Source organism: Saccopteryx leptura, chromosome 5 (genome assembly GCF_036850995.1).
Source record: "Saccopteryx leptura isolate mSacLep1 chromosome 5, mSacLep1_pri_phased_curated, whole genome shotgun sequence".
In the NCBI taxonomy this organism is placed as follows: Eukaryota; Metazoa; Chordata; class Mammalia; order Chiroptera; family Emballonuridae; genus Saccopteryx; species Saccopteryx leptura.
Window position 1 is genome coordinate 170812847 of NC_089507.1, and position 14916 is coordinate 170827762.

At 44.7% G+C, this 14916-nt stretch overlaps 1 protein-coding gene across 7 annotated transcripts; it reads left to right on the plus strand.

The window, feature by feature from the left end:
• Window positions 1–88: 88 nt before the first annotated feature.
• MTNAP1 (mitochondrial nucleoid associated protein 1) lies at window positions 89–12431 on the plus strand. 7 transcript variants are annotated; one of them, XM_066386779.1, is made up of 6 exons: window positions 89–310; window positions 826–974; window positions 2381–3433; window positions 9661–9768; window positions 10297–10401; window positions 12279–12431. In XM_066386779.1, the coding sequence occupies exons 3-6, from the start codon at window positions 2407–2409 to the stop codon at window positions 12299–12301; spliced, it is 1263 nt and encodes a 420-aa protein (XP_066242876.1). In that variant the 5' UTR covers window positions 89–310; window positions 826–974; window positions 2381–2406; the 3' UTR covers window positions 12302–12431. The 7 variants fall into 7 exon arrangements, with proteins under 7 accessions (XP_066242876.1, XP_066242872.1, XP_066242873.1 ...); XM_066386775.1 differs by having other exon boundaries at window positions 826–957; window positions 2381–3901; XM_066386776.1 differs by having other exon boundaries at window positions 826–923; window positions 2381–3901.
• The last annotated feature ends 2485 nt before the right edge of the window (window positions 12432–14916 follow it).

Below are 14916 nucleotides of genomic sequence, written 5' to 3' on the forward strand. Positions count from 1 at the left end.
GGGCTAATGGGAGCTTCTGGGAGGAAAGGACCTCATTAGAGGTGGCCAGAACTTTCGCCTGTTCGCAGCCTAGCGGGGACAGTGTGAAAATCTAGCTATATTTAAATAAAGTTAAATTCTATCATAATAATACGATATAAATATTTGAGTTAAGTCCTTGTGAAGTAATAATTTAAAAAATATCTGAGAAGCATTAGGCATTCATGTAGACGTCCTGCCGGGGGTCGGGAGACCCGGAGTTGGAAAGCCGCTCGTGGGATGCCTTTGGGGGCTTTTCGCGGGGGCTTCCTGGCCTTTAACGTCTTGCGAGGTGAGGATGTTGATCTGAGGGAGTCTCTAGCGGCGGCGCTTTTTCTCCTACGGCCCCGGACCTAGGTTTTAGGGTCGACTGTCCTGAACCGAGAGGGTAGTCGATCGGGTGGCGGGCCAGGTAGGGGGCTTCCCGTAACCGCAGAAGGAGTCCTCTCCGGCGTCCCAGCGGCTCCGTGACCTCGAGAGAGGGCTACGCGGAGGCCAGCCTCGGACCGTCGAGTTGCCTTGCGACTTCGGCCCACTCCGCTGCAAGCTGCAAGACAATTTTCTGAATAGTAAGGGAGCGGGCAGGAGAGCGCTGGAGGTAAGCGCGAGGATTAGCGTAACTTTAAAATCATCCCTGTGCCCGCGAGGCTGGTGAAGTCTTAATTAACTCTCTGCTTCCCGGAACACCGCGGGGGGTACTGCCCTGCTGATAACCCCCGTTATTTGTGGTCGGTTCAGTACTGTTGACTTATCTCTCTGATTGTGTCTTGCACATGCTGACAGGAAAATCTCATTTCATTTTGCCAGACTCGGGACCGGTAATCGGGAAGTATGGAGATCCAGAAGAAACAACCGCAAAATTAGCATCCTTGTAGGGAAGCTCGGGGACGAAAGCAGGAAAGCAGGTAGGCATCCTCGATGAGGTGTTACCGTGTGAAGGTGAAGAGATTCTTCCGGTGAGATTAAGTGCTCGGGTGGGGTACTGCAGAGGCAGGCAGCCGAACAGAGGTCTCAGAGTTACTAGCCTAAGGGCCCACGGACGGGCCTCAGTTGCGTGGGTTTTGTAAATAAACAGCCCATAACTGTAATTGTACTGTCAAAGGCAGAGCTCCAAGGTAAGAGTAATTACCGCAAGTTTGTTGACAGAAAACAGTTTTGTTTTGCCTGACTTTCTGTAGGGTAGGTGGGTTGGTTGCTTTGAAAAATGATATGGCCAAGATTCTACTATCTCACTGTCTGTCTGTCTACTTATTTTAAGTGAGAGGAGGGGAGATAGATACCCGCATGTTTGCCCCCCCACCCCCACCAGCCAGGATGCACCTGGCAACCCCCATCTGGAACTGACACTGGAACCAATCCTGCCCCTGTTTGTGAAAGGGGGAGAGAAGCAGATGGTCCCTTCTCATGTGTGCCCTCACCGGGAATTGAACCTGGGATGTCTGCACACAGGGCCGAGGCTCTATCCACTGAGGCAGCCGGCCAGGGCTATATCTATTTATTTTGTAAATGCTTTCAGAGCCTCACTTTTTTTTACCTCTTTAATGGTCAGAAGCTAGTAAGACTTACAGTACTGTATAGTAATACTTGTGTGTTTATATGCAGAGGAAGAAGAATTCACTGAGTATCATATGTCAGGCTCAGTAGTAGGTTTTGAGAATACAGTTTGGTACAGAATAGACATGACCTTACAGAATAGTAGGTCCTCTGGAACTTACTAGTATGTTAAACATTAGTATAGCTTCATTTCTCATGGTTTGATGATGAAGTTCTAATATTTTCTTTTTACTCCCAGTGACTCTTCCACATGTATTGCTTTAGAAGCCACTGCCATAGTCAACCATCTTCAGATCCTGGCCTGAATTTTTTATTCCTCACCATTATTTCCTTGAATGATATATTTAAGGGTTGTTAACAATTTTTAATACTTGTGTGATATCTTTTGACTTACCACAACCTTAAATAGCAAACCTTTTATTCTGACTGGCATTTGGACATCTTTTCCTTCTACTAATCATTAATTCATTAAATGTGTTTTGGTCTTCCTTACCTACTAGTCAGGGGTGTGGATTTTATTGTCTTTTGTAACGATTGATTCCTAGAAGACTTCCTAATGTAAAATACAAAACATAAGTTTTGTATTTGAGCCTGGGGTACTTATTTAAAAATCAAACTATGTCTTCTATTTTCTACCTCTGTGAGAAAAAGTGGATCAAAACAAACTTTTAAAGTTTTTCTTTTTTTCCAAAACCAAACTTTTAAAAATTATCTTTAACCTAGGTTATTACAAATGAATTTTAAAAGTGTAAAATGTTAGTATTTACAAATTATGTGCTCCTCATAATCTCATATTTACCCTTTTCAGGAATAAGAGAGTGATATTCCACCCAGATGGAAGTGTGTCCTTATTGTAAGAAGCCATTTAAACGATTAAAATCCCACCTGCCACACTGTAAGATGATACAACCAGCTATACCTGCTGATCAACATGTTTGTCAGTCCAAGCAGGCTATACTTCCACGTGCTAAGAAAATGAAGAGTCCCATCAAAGACTTAATTAAAGCCAAAGAGAGAGAGTTGGGGACAAAGAGTGAGAAAAGGAATACTAAGTTGGTAAGGGACAAACCAGAACAGACTGTTGAGTCCTTTCCACTACCAGCTATGGGTTTGGAAAGAGCAAGTAGTACAAAGGCAAGTAAAGACATCAGAAATCAAATTCAGTTCTCCCTCAAAATGTTAAAAAGTCCTGAACCAAAGATTACTTTCAATGGAGAAACTAAGGCTGAGTTTTGTGCATCAAAGAACACTACTCCTAAAAGAGAACTTGCCAGAGGTTTGCCTAAATCTGGAGAAAGTAGAAGGAATCCTTCAGAAACTAAAGCATCTTTACCCTTAGGCCCAATGGAATCTTCTTTGTCAAAACAAGATAGAAAAGACTCTTCAGCCTTACCTAATGATATAAAAACCACTTCCACTAATTTAAACTTGGACAGAATTGATTCCTCAAGACAGAAGCTTCTAGTAAAATTTCTAGATATGCCTATTGGTGATTATCATAGTTCTACCATGGATCTCAATTATGGGGATAAAAGAGTAAGAACATCATGTCCAGGTGATAAGAGAGGTTCCAAGGCCAGGGACCACCTCTCAGAAACCTATACCAATGTTAGAGACTCTGAGAATCAGGAAAAGAACACAGAATCACAAGTTCTAGGTTTCAAAGTTAGCCCATTAGGTAAAATCCAAGTCAAGGAGAGCCCAGGGAAAGGATTTAACCTTGGAATAGAGGCACATGGGAGCAAAGGACATGCAGGGAAGAGTGTCTCTGTGACAGAAATACAGGAGTGCTCTTCCATGAGCGATGACTCTGGGAAGAACTTCAGTATGGTTGAGTCAGTCACGGAGAAGAAATCTCAAGGTGAAGGTCCCAATTTAAATTTGTTCACACCAAGGGAGGCAACTTGCAGGGCATTTCTTTTGGTATCACAGTCACATAATCAAAATCTTGCCTCTCTGGCTATAAAATTTCTTCAAGAAGAGAAAGCAGAAGCCTGCAATCATAATCGAGTCACTGATGTAAAGGCACTGATGGAGAGTGAGGAGCAAGCTCTGGAGCCCAGATCTGGCAGTGGGCCCCAAGCCCCACCCCCTGTGTGCCTGGGGTCTTTGCATTCAACCCAGCATTATACCTCTAAAAGCCTCTTCACTAGTCAGGTGGATGTTACCAACAGGAAAACCCTTTCTAGCTCCTTGGGGCTGGAGTGGTTTCCAGAGCTCTATCCTGGTTATCTTGGACTGGGGGTGTTGCCAGGGAAGCGTCAGTATTGGAAATCATTGGCCCAGAAGCCTCAACTCATCAGTCCTCAGGGGGAAGGTCTGTCACAAGGTAAACAGGCTCATTTTCAAGGGCCATCCAGCGCATACAACTACTTTGTGCCTTTTGAATTAATAAGATTAAAGATACTAGTAGTTGCACTCATTTAACTTATGTATACCTGGGCATTTAGGTGCCCTAGACTTACAGTCTGACATTTTGGTTCTAGTTCCAGGGCTAACAGTGGTTTATCACTCTCCCTTCCCTTCCACCCGTAATTGAAGGTTGGGTCAGGCCAGGCTGATATTGATACCAGTTGAATTTCTACACTAGGAAGAGGCAAGGCCAGTAGAAGAGATTGGGTAGGTAGTCAGCTGAACAGACTAAAGAAGAGCAGAAAGACTTCAGGGCTCCCCTCAGTAGAATAATCGGTGTTCGGATTTCAATCAGGACCTGTTGTACACAAAGTGGGTTCCAGGTTTAAGGTCAAAGCCAGCGTCTGGCTGGCTTAGAATAGCAAAGAAGTACAAGCAGACACTGTTTTAGGATTTGGGGATAGAATGAGATTCAAACTGTTCAGGGAGGCGCACCAGTTCTGAGAGGTGGGCAGATTTTTATGTTTTGCAGATGGTGAAACAGGCACAGAGAAGCTAAGTAACTTGTCCAAGGTCATGCTGCCAGTAAATGGTAGAGTTGCAAATAGGACCCAGTCTCCTGAGGCCTAGTTTAATCTTTTCCATTAAGCCATGCTGTAGAAAGCATGCCATAACCAGAAACAGGTGTTTGTTATATTTCTGTGTTCTGATTTTTTAGTAGCGTAAATATACAGCCCATAGCAAATTTCTCTAGCATGTAGGACTTTATTTTATGTATTATCATGTTTGTATTTTAAAATTTGTTTTATAATTTATTGATTTTAGAGGAAGAAAGAGAGAGAAACATCTATTTGTTGTTCCAGTTATTCACGCATTCATTGGTTGATTTTTGTATGTGCCCTGACCGGGGATCGAATCTGCATCCTTGCTATATTGGGGTGATGCTCTGAACAACTTAGCTACCCAGCCAGGGTTCAGTACTATCTTTTATAGCACTAAGGAGTGTCCTTGGTACATCTCCTTTTCATTTTAGAATATAAAAGGAGAAAACTGCCAATTGTCAGGTGATGACTTTCAGTCATTGTCCTGGGTTGGGGACATTGCATTATTGTCTCACTTCACCCTCATAACAACTCTGCAGTGACATCACTGACCTGCCTTCTTTCATAGGTGAGGAAACTGAGCCTCAGATAGTGAAAGGGACTTGCCCATACCATATTGGAAGTGGCAGTCAGGCTTCAAATCCAGATCCCTCTGGCTTGTACATCCGTGGTTGGGTTTTTTTTTGCTTTGTTTTGTTTTTTGGCTTTGGGGGGGGGGGGGGTTGGGACAGACAGGAAGGGAGAGAGATGAGAAGCATCAATTATCAGTTTTTCATTGTGGCACCTTAATTGTTCATTGATTGCTTTCTCATATGTGCCTTGACCAGGGGGCTACAGCAGACCGAGGGACCCCTTGCTCAAGCCAGCGACCTTGGGCTCAAGCTGGTGAGCCTTACTCAAACCAGATGAGCCATGCTTAAGCCTGCAACCTCTTCAAACCTGGGTCCTCCACGGCACTCTATCCACTGCCTCAGGCTACATCTATGGTCTTTAAACGGCCTCAGGCTACTATGTGGCCACTTACTGGTCACTGTCATGGTTGATATGTTATTAGTTGTCACTCACTTTAATGGGTCCCAAGAATACAGTAATAGTAAGGTAAGAGGTACAATAACGTTATCAGATCACAACACTTGTGAAATTGAATATGCAGAAGAAATACAACCTTTCAACAATAAGTTCCTCCACAATAGCCCTGGCCAGTTACTCAATTGATTAGTGTCATCCTGAAACACCAAGGTTGCAGGTTCGATCCCTGGTTGGGGTACATATGGGAAGCAACCAATGAATGCATAACTAAGTGGAACAACAAATAAATACTTCCCTTGCTCTCTCCATTTGTACCCCCCTCTCTGTTTCTCTAAAATATATTAATAAATGATAAAAGGAAAAATGTTCTTCCACAGTTGTGCTTAGAAACTTTTGTTCTTTTTTTTTTTTTTTTTTTTCATTTTTCTGAAGCTGGAAACGGGGAGAGACAGTCAGACAGACTCCCGCATGCGCCCGACCGGGATCCACCCGGCACGCCCACCATGGGGCGACGCTCTGCCCACCAGGGGGCGATGCTCTGCCCATCCTGGGCGTCGCCATATTGCGACCAGAGCCACTCTAGCGCCTGAGGCAGAGGCCACAGAGCCATCCCCAGCGCCCGGGCCATCTTTGCTCCAATGGAGCCTTGGCTGCGGGAGGGGAAGAGAGAGACAGAGAGGAAAGTGCGGCGGAGGGGTGGAGAAGCAAATGGGCGCTTCTCCTGTGTGCCCTGGCCGGGAATCGAACCCGGGTCCTCCGCACGCTAGGCCGACGCTCTACCGCTGAGCCAACCGGCCAGGGCAGAAACTTTTGTTCTTATTGGTTACGGTCTATAATAAGTGATTAGTTTAATTTCTATCAGACAATGTGTGGCCATCCCAGGGCCTCTAGTTCTATAAGCTGAAAAACTAGAATTTAGTTCAACAATGAATGTTCAGACTAGGATGCTTCCACTGAATGAGAACCTAGGATCTCAGCCATGTCAAGACCTGATTCCTCAGTTGGCCAAGGACTTCAGTGAGGCCAAATCTACGAGGATCAAAAGGTAGTGTGGCTCCTCATCTTTGTCATTTCACCAGGCAATGACCACGTCCAGTAACTACAAATTAAAATTGAATTTTCATGGAAATCTTTGCAGAAGAGCAGGGACTATAATTTACCTTTGCTCAGGCAAGCCCTTTATAGGCCTCTATCTCAGAAAACCAACTCATTTCTTTGACACAGGCAGGGCCAGCAAGCGCACAATTAAGTTGACTATATGGTCAGCTATGATGCCTGCATGTCTACCAATCCTAGGAGACTGGTCTTAACCCCTTTTATAGACAAGGAAACTGAGTTTCAGAGAGAATAAATAACTTGCCCAACATCAGGCTTCATTTGATGGTTGCCATCTAACATTGCCTGCTGGTCTTGGCCAAGCTTTTCTGGGCAGCATTTCTTCTGTTGGACACTGGGCCTCAAGGTGATGTCAGACAGGCTTTCCTACCCAGAGAAATCTGTGGCTGCAGCTAGTCCTCAACTGAGCCAGTTTAGGGAGAGTGATTCCACCAGATAAAGTACCCAGGGCCTTGAGAGGCATGAGACCATCTTGCCATTTTGATGAAACAAGGTAGAAATCAGAAGCTCTTGTGACTGACTGAAATGGATAAACGTATTTCCCCATGTATAAGATGCACCTTAATTTGGGGCCCAAAATTTAGAAAAAATGTATTACATAAAATTATTGAACTCGTTTTATTCATCATAAAATTCATACAACTCCTCATCACTGTCAAAACTCCCATCCATTAGCTTGTCCTCATCTGTGTCTGATGACAAATCACTGTCTTCAACAATGAGCGCAAAAACAAGCACGAAAAAGCAGAAAATGCAAGTAAAAAAACTACAACCACTGTATAAGGCACACCCAGTTTTTAGACCCCAGAGTTTTCAGGAAAAGGGGTGCCTTATACATGGGGAAATGTGGTATATTTTGGTGGCCTAAGCAAGGAGAACCTAACGTCAGGTGGTAGTGCTGAGGGTGCCACAGAGCTTTAGTTAGTAAGAATTTGGCTTGCAGAATGCAGCCTGGTACCAGGAGCCATCTTTTAAAGTTCGGGAAGGATTTTCATGGACTTAACTACGTTTGTGTTCCTGGCCTTGAAGAAAGATTTTGTAAATTCAAGATTTAAATCTCAGGAGACTCAATAAGGACAAGTGTCTGACAGTCTTCAGCGATAGGAACTGGTCTCCAGTGCCCGAATGGATGCTTTGAGAGTTCCTGCAGACTTGAGATGTTCAACTGGGAACACCTGGCTGAGCCTCTGCGGAATTCAGGGTGCTTAAAGATTCTGAGGCATCATTCCCCCAGCCTTCTGCAGTTAAGGTCTAGAAAGCATGTTTTCAGACATTTCCCAAGTGTTGAAGAGCAGCCAATTGAGAGAACTGCTGATGTAGGAGATAGCGCGAGAGTCCCTCAGGGGAATAGTTTCAAACAAGTGATGGGGGAGGGGAGGGTGGTTCAAAACAAAAACAAAAACCGTTCTCATAACTACCAAAAGCAAACCCTGGACAATGGGATACCAGAAGGGACAGCAAGAAAACCTGATAGGGTCCTGGGTTTTTAAAGGCCAAGAGACAGCTGAATAGTGGCTCTCTAATCTTCACAGCATTTCCATCAATCGGGTAGCCATGTGAGATGTTTGCAATGGGGCACATGTAGGGAAGGGCTCAGAATAGTCAGGAACAGAACCTGCGCAGGAATTTGGCAGGCCAGAGGAGTCCATAAAAGAGGGCATTGTAGATAAAGGAGCATGTGAGTAATCAACAGCTGGAGACTTAAGAAGCAAGTCAGCCATAGGCCTGGGGCTCCCCAGTGGTGATAGGTAATGCTAGAGGTCTGGAAGTATTTGAGGGGTTTCAACAGCTGTATTGAGAGTAGGGCTGGTGTCCCTGGAGGGTTAACTATATATGTTGGGTTTAAATGTAAGAACATGGACATTGGCAAGTAAAAGACAGTGTCTGGGAGATGAAATGGCAAAGGCCTGGCAGTAGGTGTCAGCAGCCCCAGGCCCAAAGGGCTGGAGTTTATAACCCAGAGTAGCTGGGCAGCAAGAGGACACTGAAAAACTGCTACCAGGACTGAGTTCTCAGCTGATCTCTCCTGGGCTCGTGTCCCAGCTCGGCCTGAACTGATATCATGCACATAAATTTGACTGCCTGTAGAAAGTAAATAGGCTCAGCTGGTTGCAGAACAGTCAGAGCCCCCCAGTTCCCAGCACTGCTGAGAAAGTTGTGCAGTTGCTTTGCCCCATCTTTTCCTTCACATTTCTTCCAAGACGAATGGATTGTCATGTCATCTTTGTTGTCTTGAGAGTCTAATCTTCACCTTCCAAGAGAATTATCTCCTGTGTAATTTCTTGGGAGCCAGCATAGCTCTTTTCATTGTTACTTAATATAATGACAACTATTTGGATAGTATTTTTGCATCCATTGCAACTTTTACCACACCTGCTAAATCTGTCATAAATACTTGCTGAATTTATTTTTTATCCTGATGAACCAAACCAAGACCAGAGAACCAGCAATAGAAGAGATTCAGGTCTATCATTAAACAGAAAACCAGGTACAGGAAAAATGTAAATACATAGCATAAACCCTCCTTTCTGGTTCTCCTTTACTTAGCCACATATTGAACATAAATAAAAAATGTTTGCTGGCCAGCAACAGTGATGGGGTACCAGAACAGACATGTTGATGGTAGATACTGTGAAAAAAAGCTGTAGTTAATATAGAAAGCCGTCCTTTCCGCTAAGATGTTTTAGCAGATGAGAGGAAAGAAGAGCAATTCATTTCATGAAGCGCATTCCACAAAGATCACCTGAGCAAAATAGTCATTAGATCTAATGTATCCATGTCCTGGTCTCCAGGGCTCTCTGCATTTTGAAGAGCCCGTCTTTGACCTGCAGTGGACTGCCTTGACTTTCAGCACTTAGAGTAGCTGCAGCCCATGTAACGCTAGAATATGCTTTTCTGAGGCCTTGCCCTAGGAATTTGGGGTACTGAGTGTTGGGGAAGAGAATGAATTTAGATGAACTATCACTGTGACTTCTCTTTGGAACCGTAGTTCCTTTCTGGGAAAGAAGTTGGGCTGCTCTGTGGAGTTTGGAACCCCCAGCCAGGCGTGCCGCCTCCAGCACCTCTCTGTTGAGGCTCTTGGGAGCTGTGCAGAAAGGTGAGTCTGCGTCCTCACTGGTTAGCTCTGTCACTGGTTCTGGGCATTTGGAGAAGTTTCCTACTTTGGCCATGACTTAGAGCAGGGCTAAAGAAGAGACAAATGTGCTGTCCTCCTGCTCTTTGGCTTCACTCTGGAGTCCAACATAATTGAAAGCATCAAAGTTAATAAGCAGCTGCCATTTTTTGAACAGCTTTCAGTTTTTAATACCTTCCTCGCCTCTGCCCTCATGCCCCTCTCACCCCTGCCCACACTGATCATCCCAAAGCCAGGAAGACTCCACCTCAGGTTACCTAATAAGTCTTATTTGTCTCCTCCCCACTAAAAATTTTAACCAAAGTCCCCAAAACAAGAGCAACTAATTTAAATTTCTTAAAATTAAATTCTTCTAGACTTTGGCCTTTTTAGCTATTTAAATGATCCATAGTGGTATGTAGATGATTTGTATTACAGCCCCATGGCCCAGGCTGACTGGGAGACCTGGCGGGTAAGACTTGGTCCCAGCTCACAGAAACTCACTCTCAACAGGCTGGCTCAAGTGCAGCAGCAACGTCAAGAGCGGGGTCGGCGGCATCACCATGCTCTTCACGGGGTGCTTCATTCTCGGTGGTAGCTGGAGTTTTAGGCATCTGAGTAAGCCTTTCTGTATTTTTAGCCTCGACTACAGGTCACCTCCCATTACAGGGACCTCTGAACTACTTTTTTTTTTTTTTTTTTTGTATTTTTCTGAAATTGGAAACGGGGAGGCAATCAGACAGACTCCCATATGCGCCCAACCGGGATCCACCCGGCATGCCCACCAGGGGGCGATGCTCTGCCCATCTGGGGCGTTGCTCTGTTGCAACCAGAGCCACTCTAACACCTGAGGCAGAGGCCACAGAGCCATCCTCAGCGCCCGGACCAACTTTGCTGCAATGGAGCCTTGGCTGCGGGAGGGGAAGAGCGAGACAGAGAGGAAGGAGAGGGGGAGGGGTGGAGAAGCAGATGGGCGCCTCTCCTGTGTGCTCTGGCCAGGAATCGAACCTGGGACTCCTGCACGCCAGGCCGACGCTCTACCACTGAGCCAACCAGCCAGTGCCCCAACTGCTTTTTATAGCACTACAGTTTGGCACTGTCTGACCTGTGTTAGTGAGCAGGCTGGTGCCTGGGTTCCTGGGTTCTTTTTATTGAGAGGTTTTGATGATAGTGACCTTCGTGAGACTTGACTAGAACTTACATAATTGCTCTTGTGCTCCATTTAGGGCTGTCACTAGAGATCTGTTTGCCTTCTAGAAGATTTGGGCTCTTCTCCTAGTTGACTTCAAGAACTTTTTTTTTTTTGTATTTTTCTGAAGTGAGAAGTGGGGAGGCAGACAGATTCCCACATGCGCCTGACCGGATCCACCCGGCATGCCCACTAGGAGGCAATGCTCTGTCCATCAGGGCTGTTGCTCTGTTGCAACTGGAGCCATTCTAGCGCTTGAGACAGAGTTTATGCAGCCATCCTCAGCGCCCCGGCCAACTTTGCTCCGATGGAGCCTTGGCTGTGGGAGAGGAAGAGAGAGACAGAGAAGAAGGAGAGGGGGAAGGGTAGAGAAGCAGATGGGCACTTCTCCTGTGTGCCCTGGCCGGGAATCAAACCTGGGACTTCCACATGCCAGGCTGACGCTCTACTGCTGAGCCAACTGGCCAGGTCCAACTTTAAGAACTTTTTAGGATTGAAACCAGTTTTCTACCCCAAAAGAGAGAAGGAGAAACAGATTACAGCTGCCAGTCAACAACTTTTAACATTTAAAAACAATCACCTTTCTAGTTACAGGTTTCAGCTTGTACTAGATCTTATCAGGAGGAAAATGCCTGGATTGCATTTCGCCTTTAGTTCAAGATGATTTTTGCTAATTTTTTAGCATATTGTTTTATAAAAATATATCCCTATAGTTTAAAGTTTAAAAAGACATATAGAAAGATATTAAAAGAGCCCAGTATTTTTTCCACAACAAAAATAAATAGCCCCAAGTTTCAGGTGAAAACTTTTGGTATAAAAGTACAAACTAACCATTAACACTAATGGCCAGTAGAATTCACAAACGTCTAGAATACCAGATTGGACTTTAATTGGATATCTTGACTAATTCAGTGCCAGTAAGTAGAGGAGCAGGCCACGCAGCAGAAACGGGACTGAAGCTACCCCTGTGTGTGGTGACTGGTAGGGTAGCTATGGGTAGGGCTGGTCTAACACACCTGGGCACCAGTGAGAAAGAGGAATTCCTTTCTGACCATCCCCGCGTAAACGGAGGTGCCGAAAACCTCACCGGGGCAAGAGTGCTCATTCTCAGCCTTTACCTGTCTGAGAGGGATTGTTCCTTCACACCTGAGGTTATTTTCACCTCTGTCCTGAAGAATGTGAAGCTGAAACTCCTCACTGTTGCCTAAGACATTCTGTTTCTCAACAGCAGGGTCTGTAGAGGCAAGAGATAATTCAATCCAAGTGGCCTCCTGGGTCCTTACATTTCTCTCTTGTTTATCCAAAGAGCTGCTGCGCTGGCGTAAGTGATGCTGACCTGGACACCACTTCGTGCCCCAGACCGCAGGAGAGGGCGCTGGAGCAACTGCAGTCCTTGTTTCTCAAGTTCAAGTTGTGTTGGCAGGACAGGGAGGGAAAGAATAAATTATTGAATCTAAAGCAGTTACTGAGGAAGTTTGTTTTTTTAATGTGGACAGATCTGTCTGGGTATTTTTGTGGCTTGCTCTCAAAAGTGACTGAAAGTTACTGAAAAAAACATCACTTTGCTTTATCATAAAGGCTGATGATATTCAAGGAGACATGACAAAGTTTATCGTTAAAATTTTTCGTGAATTCTCAGTAAAAACTAGTATCTCAGTTTTAAATCTTTCTCCCTAAAATTTCCTAAACCTTGGCATACTACTAGTATCTATACTATGTAGATACTGAGCTACATATCTACTGACAGAGAATAAAGTCTGAATTGACAGGAAACCAGCATACATCAGGCCTGCCCCATGGGGACGTGTTGGCCCTCTCACGTCCCCTGCCGGATCTTGGCAGGAGTGGGAAATGTAAAACCAAAGTAAGGGTAGAACAGCCTCCCCTGAGCTGAGGAACAGTCCTGAACAAACAGCTTTAAGCTGATTGAAATAGCACACTAAACAATGTCACATCACCTTTGGCACGTCTTAAATATCTGCAACATTGAACAAGAAGTTTATCATCTCTACCCAGAAACTTCTCAGAAATACTTAAATTCCTTTCACTTTGTTAGGGTTGTTTTGGGCTGCTGGGTTTTCTGTGACTCTTCTCTTATCAAAATGTTCAATGTTTTTCTAATTTTATGACTTCTGCTTTGATCCCTAGAGAGTAACTTAGATACTTACAAATAAATATCTATCTCTCAATATCTAAACCAGATGGATAAGTGTTTCCTCAACCCCTTTTCTAGCACAGAGGATTGTTTATATATATATATATCATATATAATATGCCTGTATCTAAAGATTATATATAATACACACGAGTGGGCAAAAGCAGGTTTACAGCTGTGAGTACGAGAAAGTTTATTCTTGTATTTATCAGTGTATTATTTATTATTAACTCACTTTTGCCCACCCTGTGTGTATATACACACATACATATTTTTGGCTTGTGTCATCCTCCAGCCAGAGTACATGACATCTCCCCTCTGTCCCAGCGTCTTCGAATCACAGAAAAGCCGGTGTGCTGTTCCAAGGCTCACGTTTCCAGTTTGCACTTCTCTCTTCTCAGAACCTGAATTCTGGCTCTGCCTTCTGCTTTATCTGCCTTTCCTATTCCCAGTCCTCTCTTTCTCTCGAATTATCCCCCGTGGGAATAACTTCACTCTGCATCAACTTCTGGTTAATGAACAGTAGGCTAGGAGTCTCCATAACAAAAGCTTCATGGTTGAGGGAAAGAACACTACAATTGCTTTTGTTAGTTTACTGTTACAAGAACCTCATTGGTTCCATTTGGAAGGGCTTCATGCCCATTCTCTGTAAATACTCAACAGAGACACTTAGAGAGGACATCTCCCTGGACCTGCCCCTTGGTCCTTACTCTGGGTCAGAAATGATCAGGGTGCGAAGGTAGATGAGAAGTCTGTCCACAGTGTTCTCCTCCGTTCCTCAGAGGCCCACAGCCCACTGGCTGTTTTCCTCCCAGCCCTGCTCATGTGGTCTGGGCCTGCTCTCCTGACTGGTGGGGTGGAGTAATGACAACAGAAACCAGATGGCCCACAAACCTGCAGGCACTTACTATCTGACCCTTGACAGCAAACTGTGCTGACCCCCTCCCAGGAATATGACACCTCACGGTCTCCGTGTGGGAGTGTTAAAGATGGGTGCTGCTCTGAATCATTTATGGAGTTAAGAAACAGTAGAGCAGAAGCCTTTCTTGACTTGGTCCCTTAGTGCCCTAGTGTCCCCCGAACTACCCACAACACATGAGTACCGTGGTGGCACTAGGATAGCTACTGGCCCCCAAGATTTTTATCTAGAACATTTTTATCACTTAGAAACTAATGTCACTTGTCATAATCAGAAAACAATGAAAAGGTTTAAGTTAGCTAGGTCACAGGAAGTTCTTTACATCCCTGGAAATAATTTACTTACCAAGGAAGAGGAACTGCTTAATGACCCATCAGTCCTAAAGGCTGTCTTCTTTGTCTTGGCAACTTTCAGACCAAGGTGGGATTCTCCGTCAGTGGAGGGTTTTTAGTTTGACACGGTCAGTACCGAGAATCCTAACTGACTGGTAGGAAAGGGCAGTTCGCAACTGATTTCTTTGAATTAGATACAGGGCATCAATTGTTAAATAAAAGGATGCAAGTGACTGAAGGAGCCACCGGCAGAATCTCCCAATTCTGGGTTACTTGCTAGTGTTCAGGTAGCAGAGGGAAGGAGTCCCCTGTCTACTCATTGCTGCTGTCTGAAGCAGGAAAACACTTAACCTTTCAGCAAGTCCTGTAAGGATGTCTTCGTCCTGTTCAAAATAGTGTAAGAGAGTTGCAGCAGTCAGTTGATAACCATTTTTTCCTTGATTCAGATCTCAACAAACTTCTCATAATCAAGGAGTATGCCTCAAAGCTCTGCTTTGCAGTACTGATGTAGACTTGCCTTGTGAGGACACATTCGCTG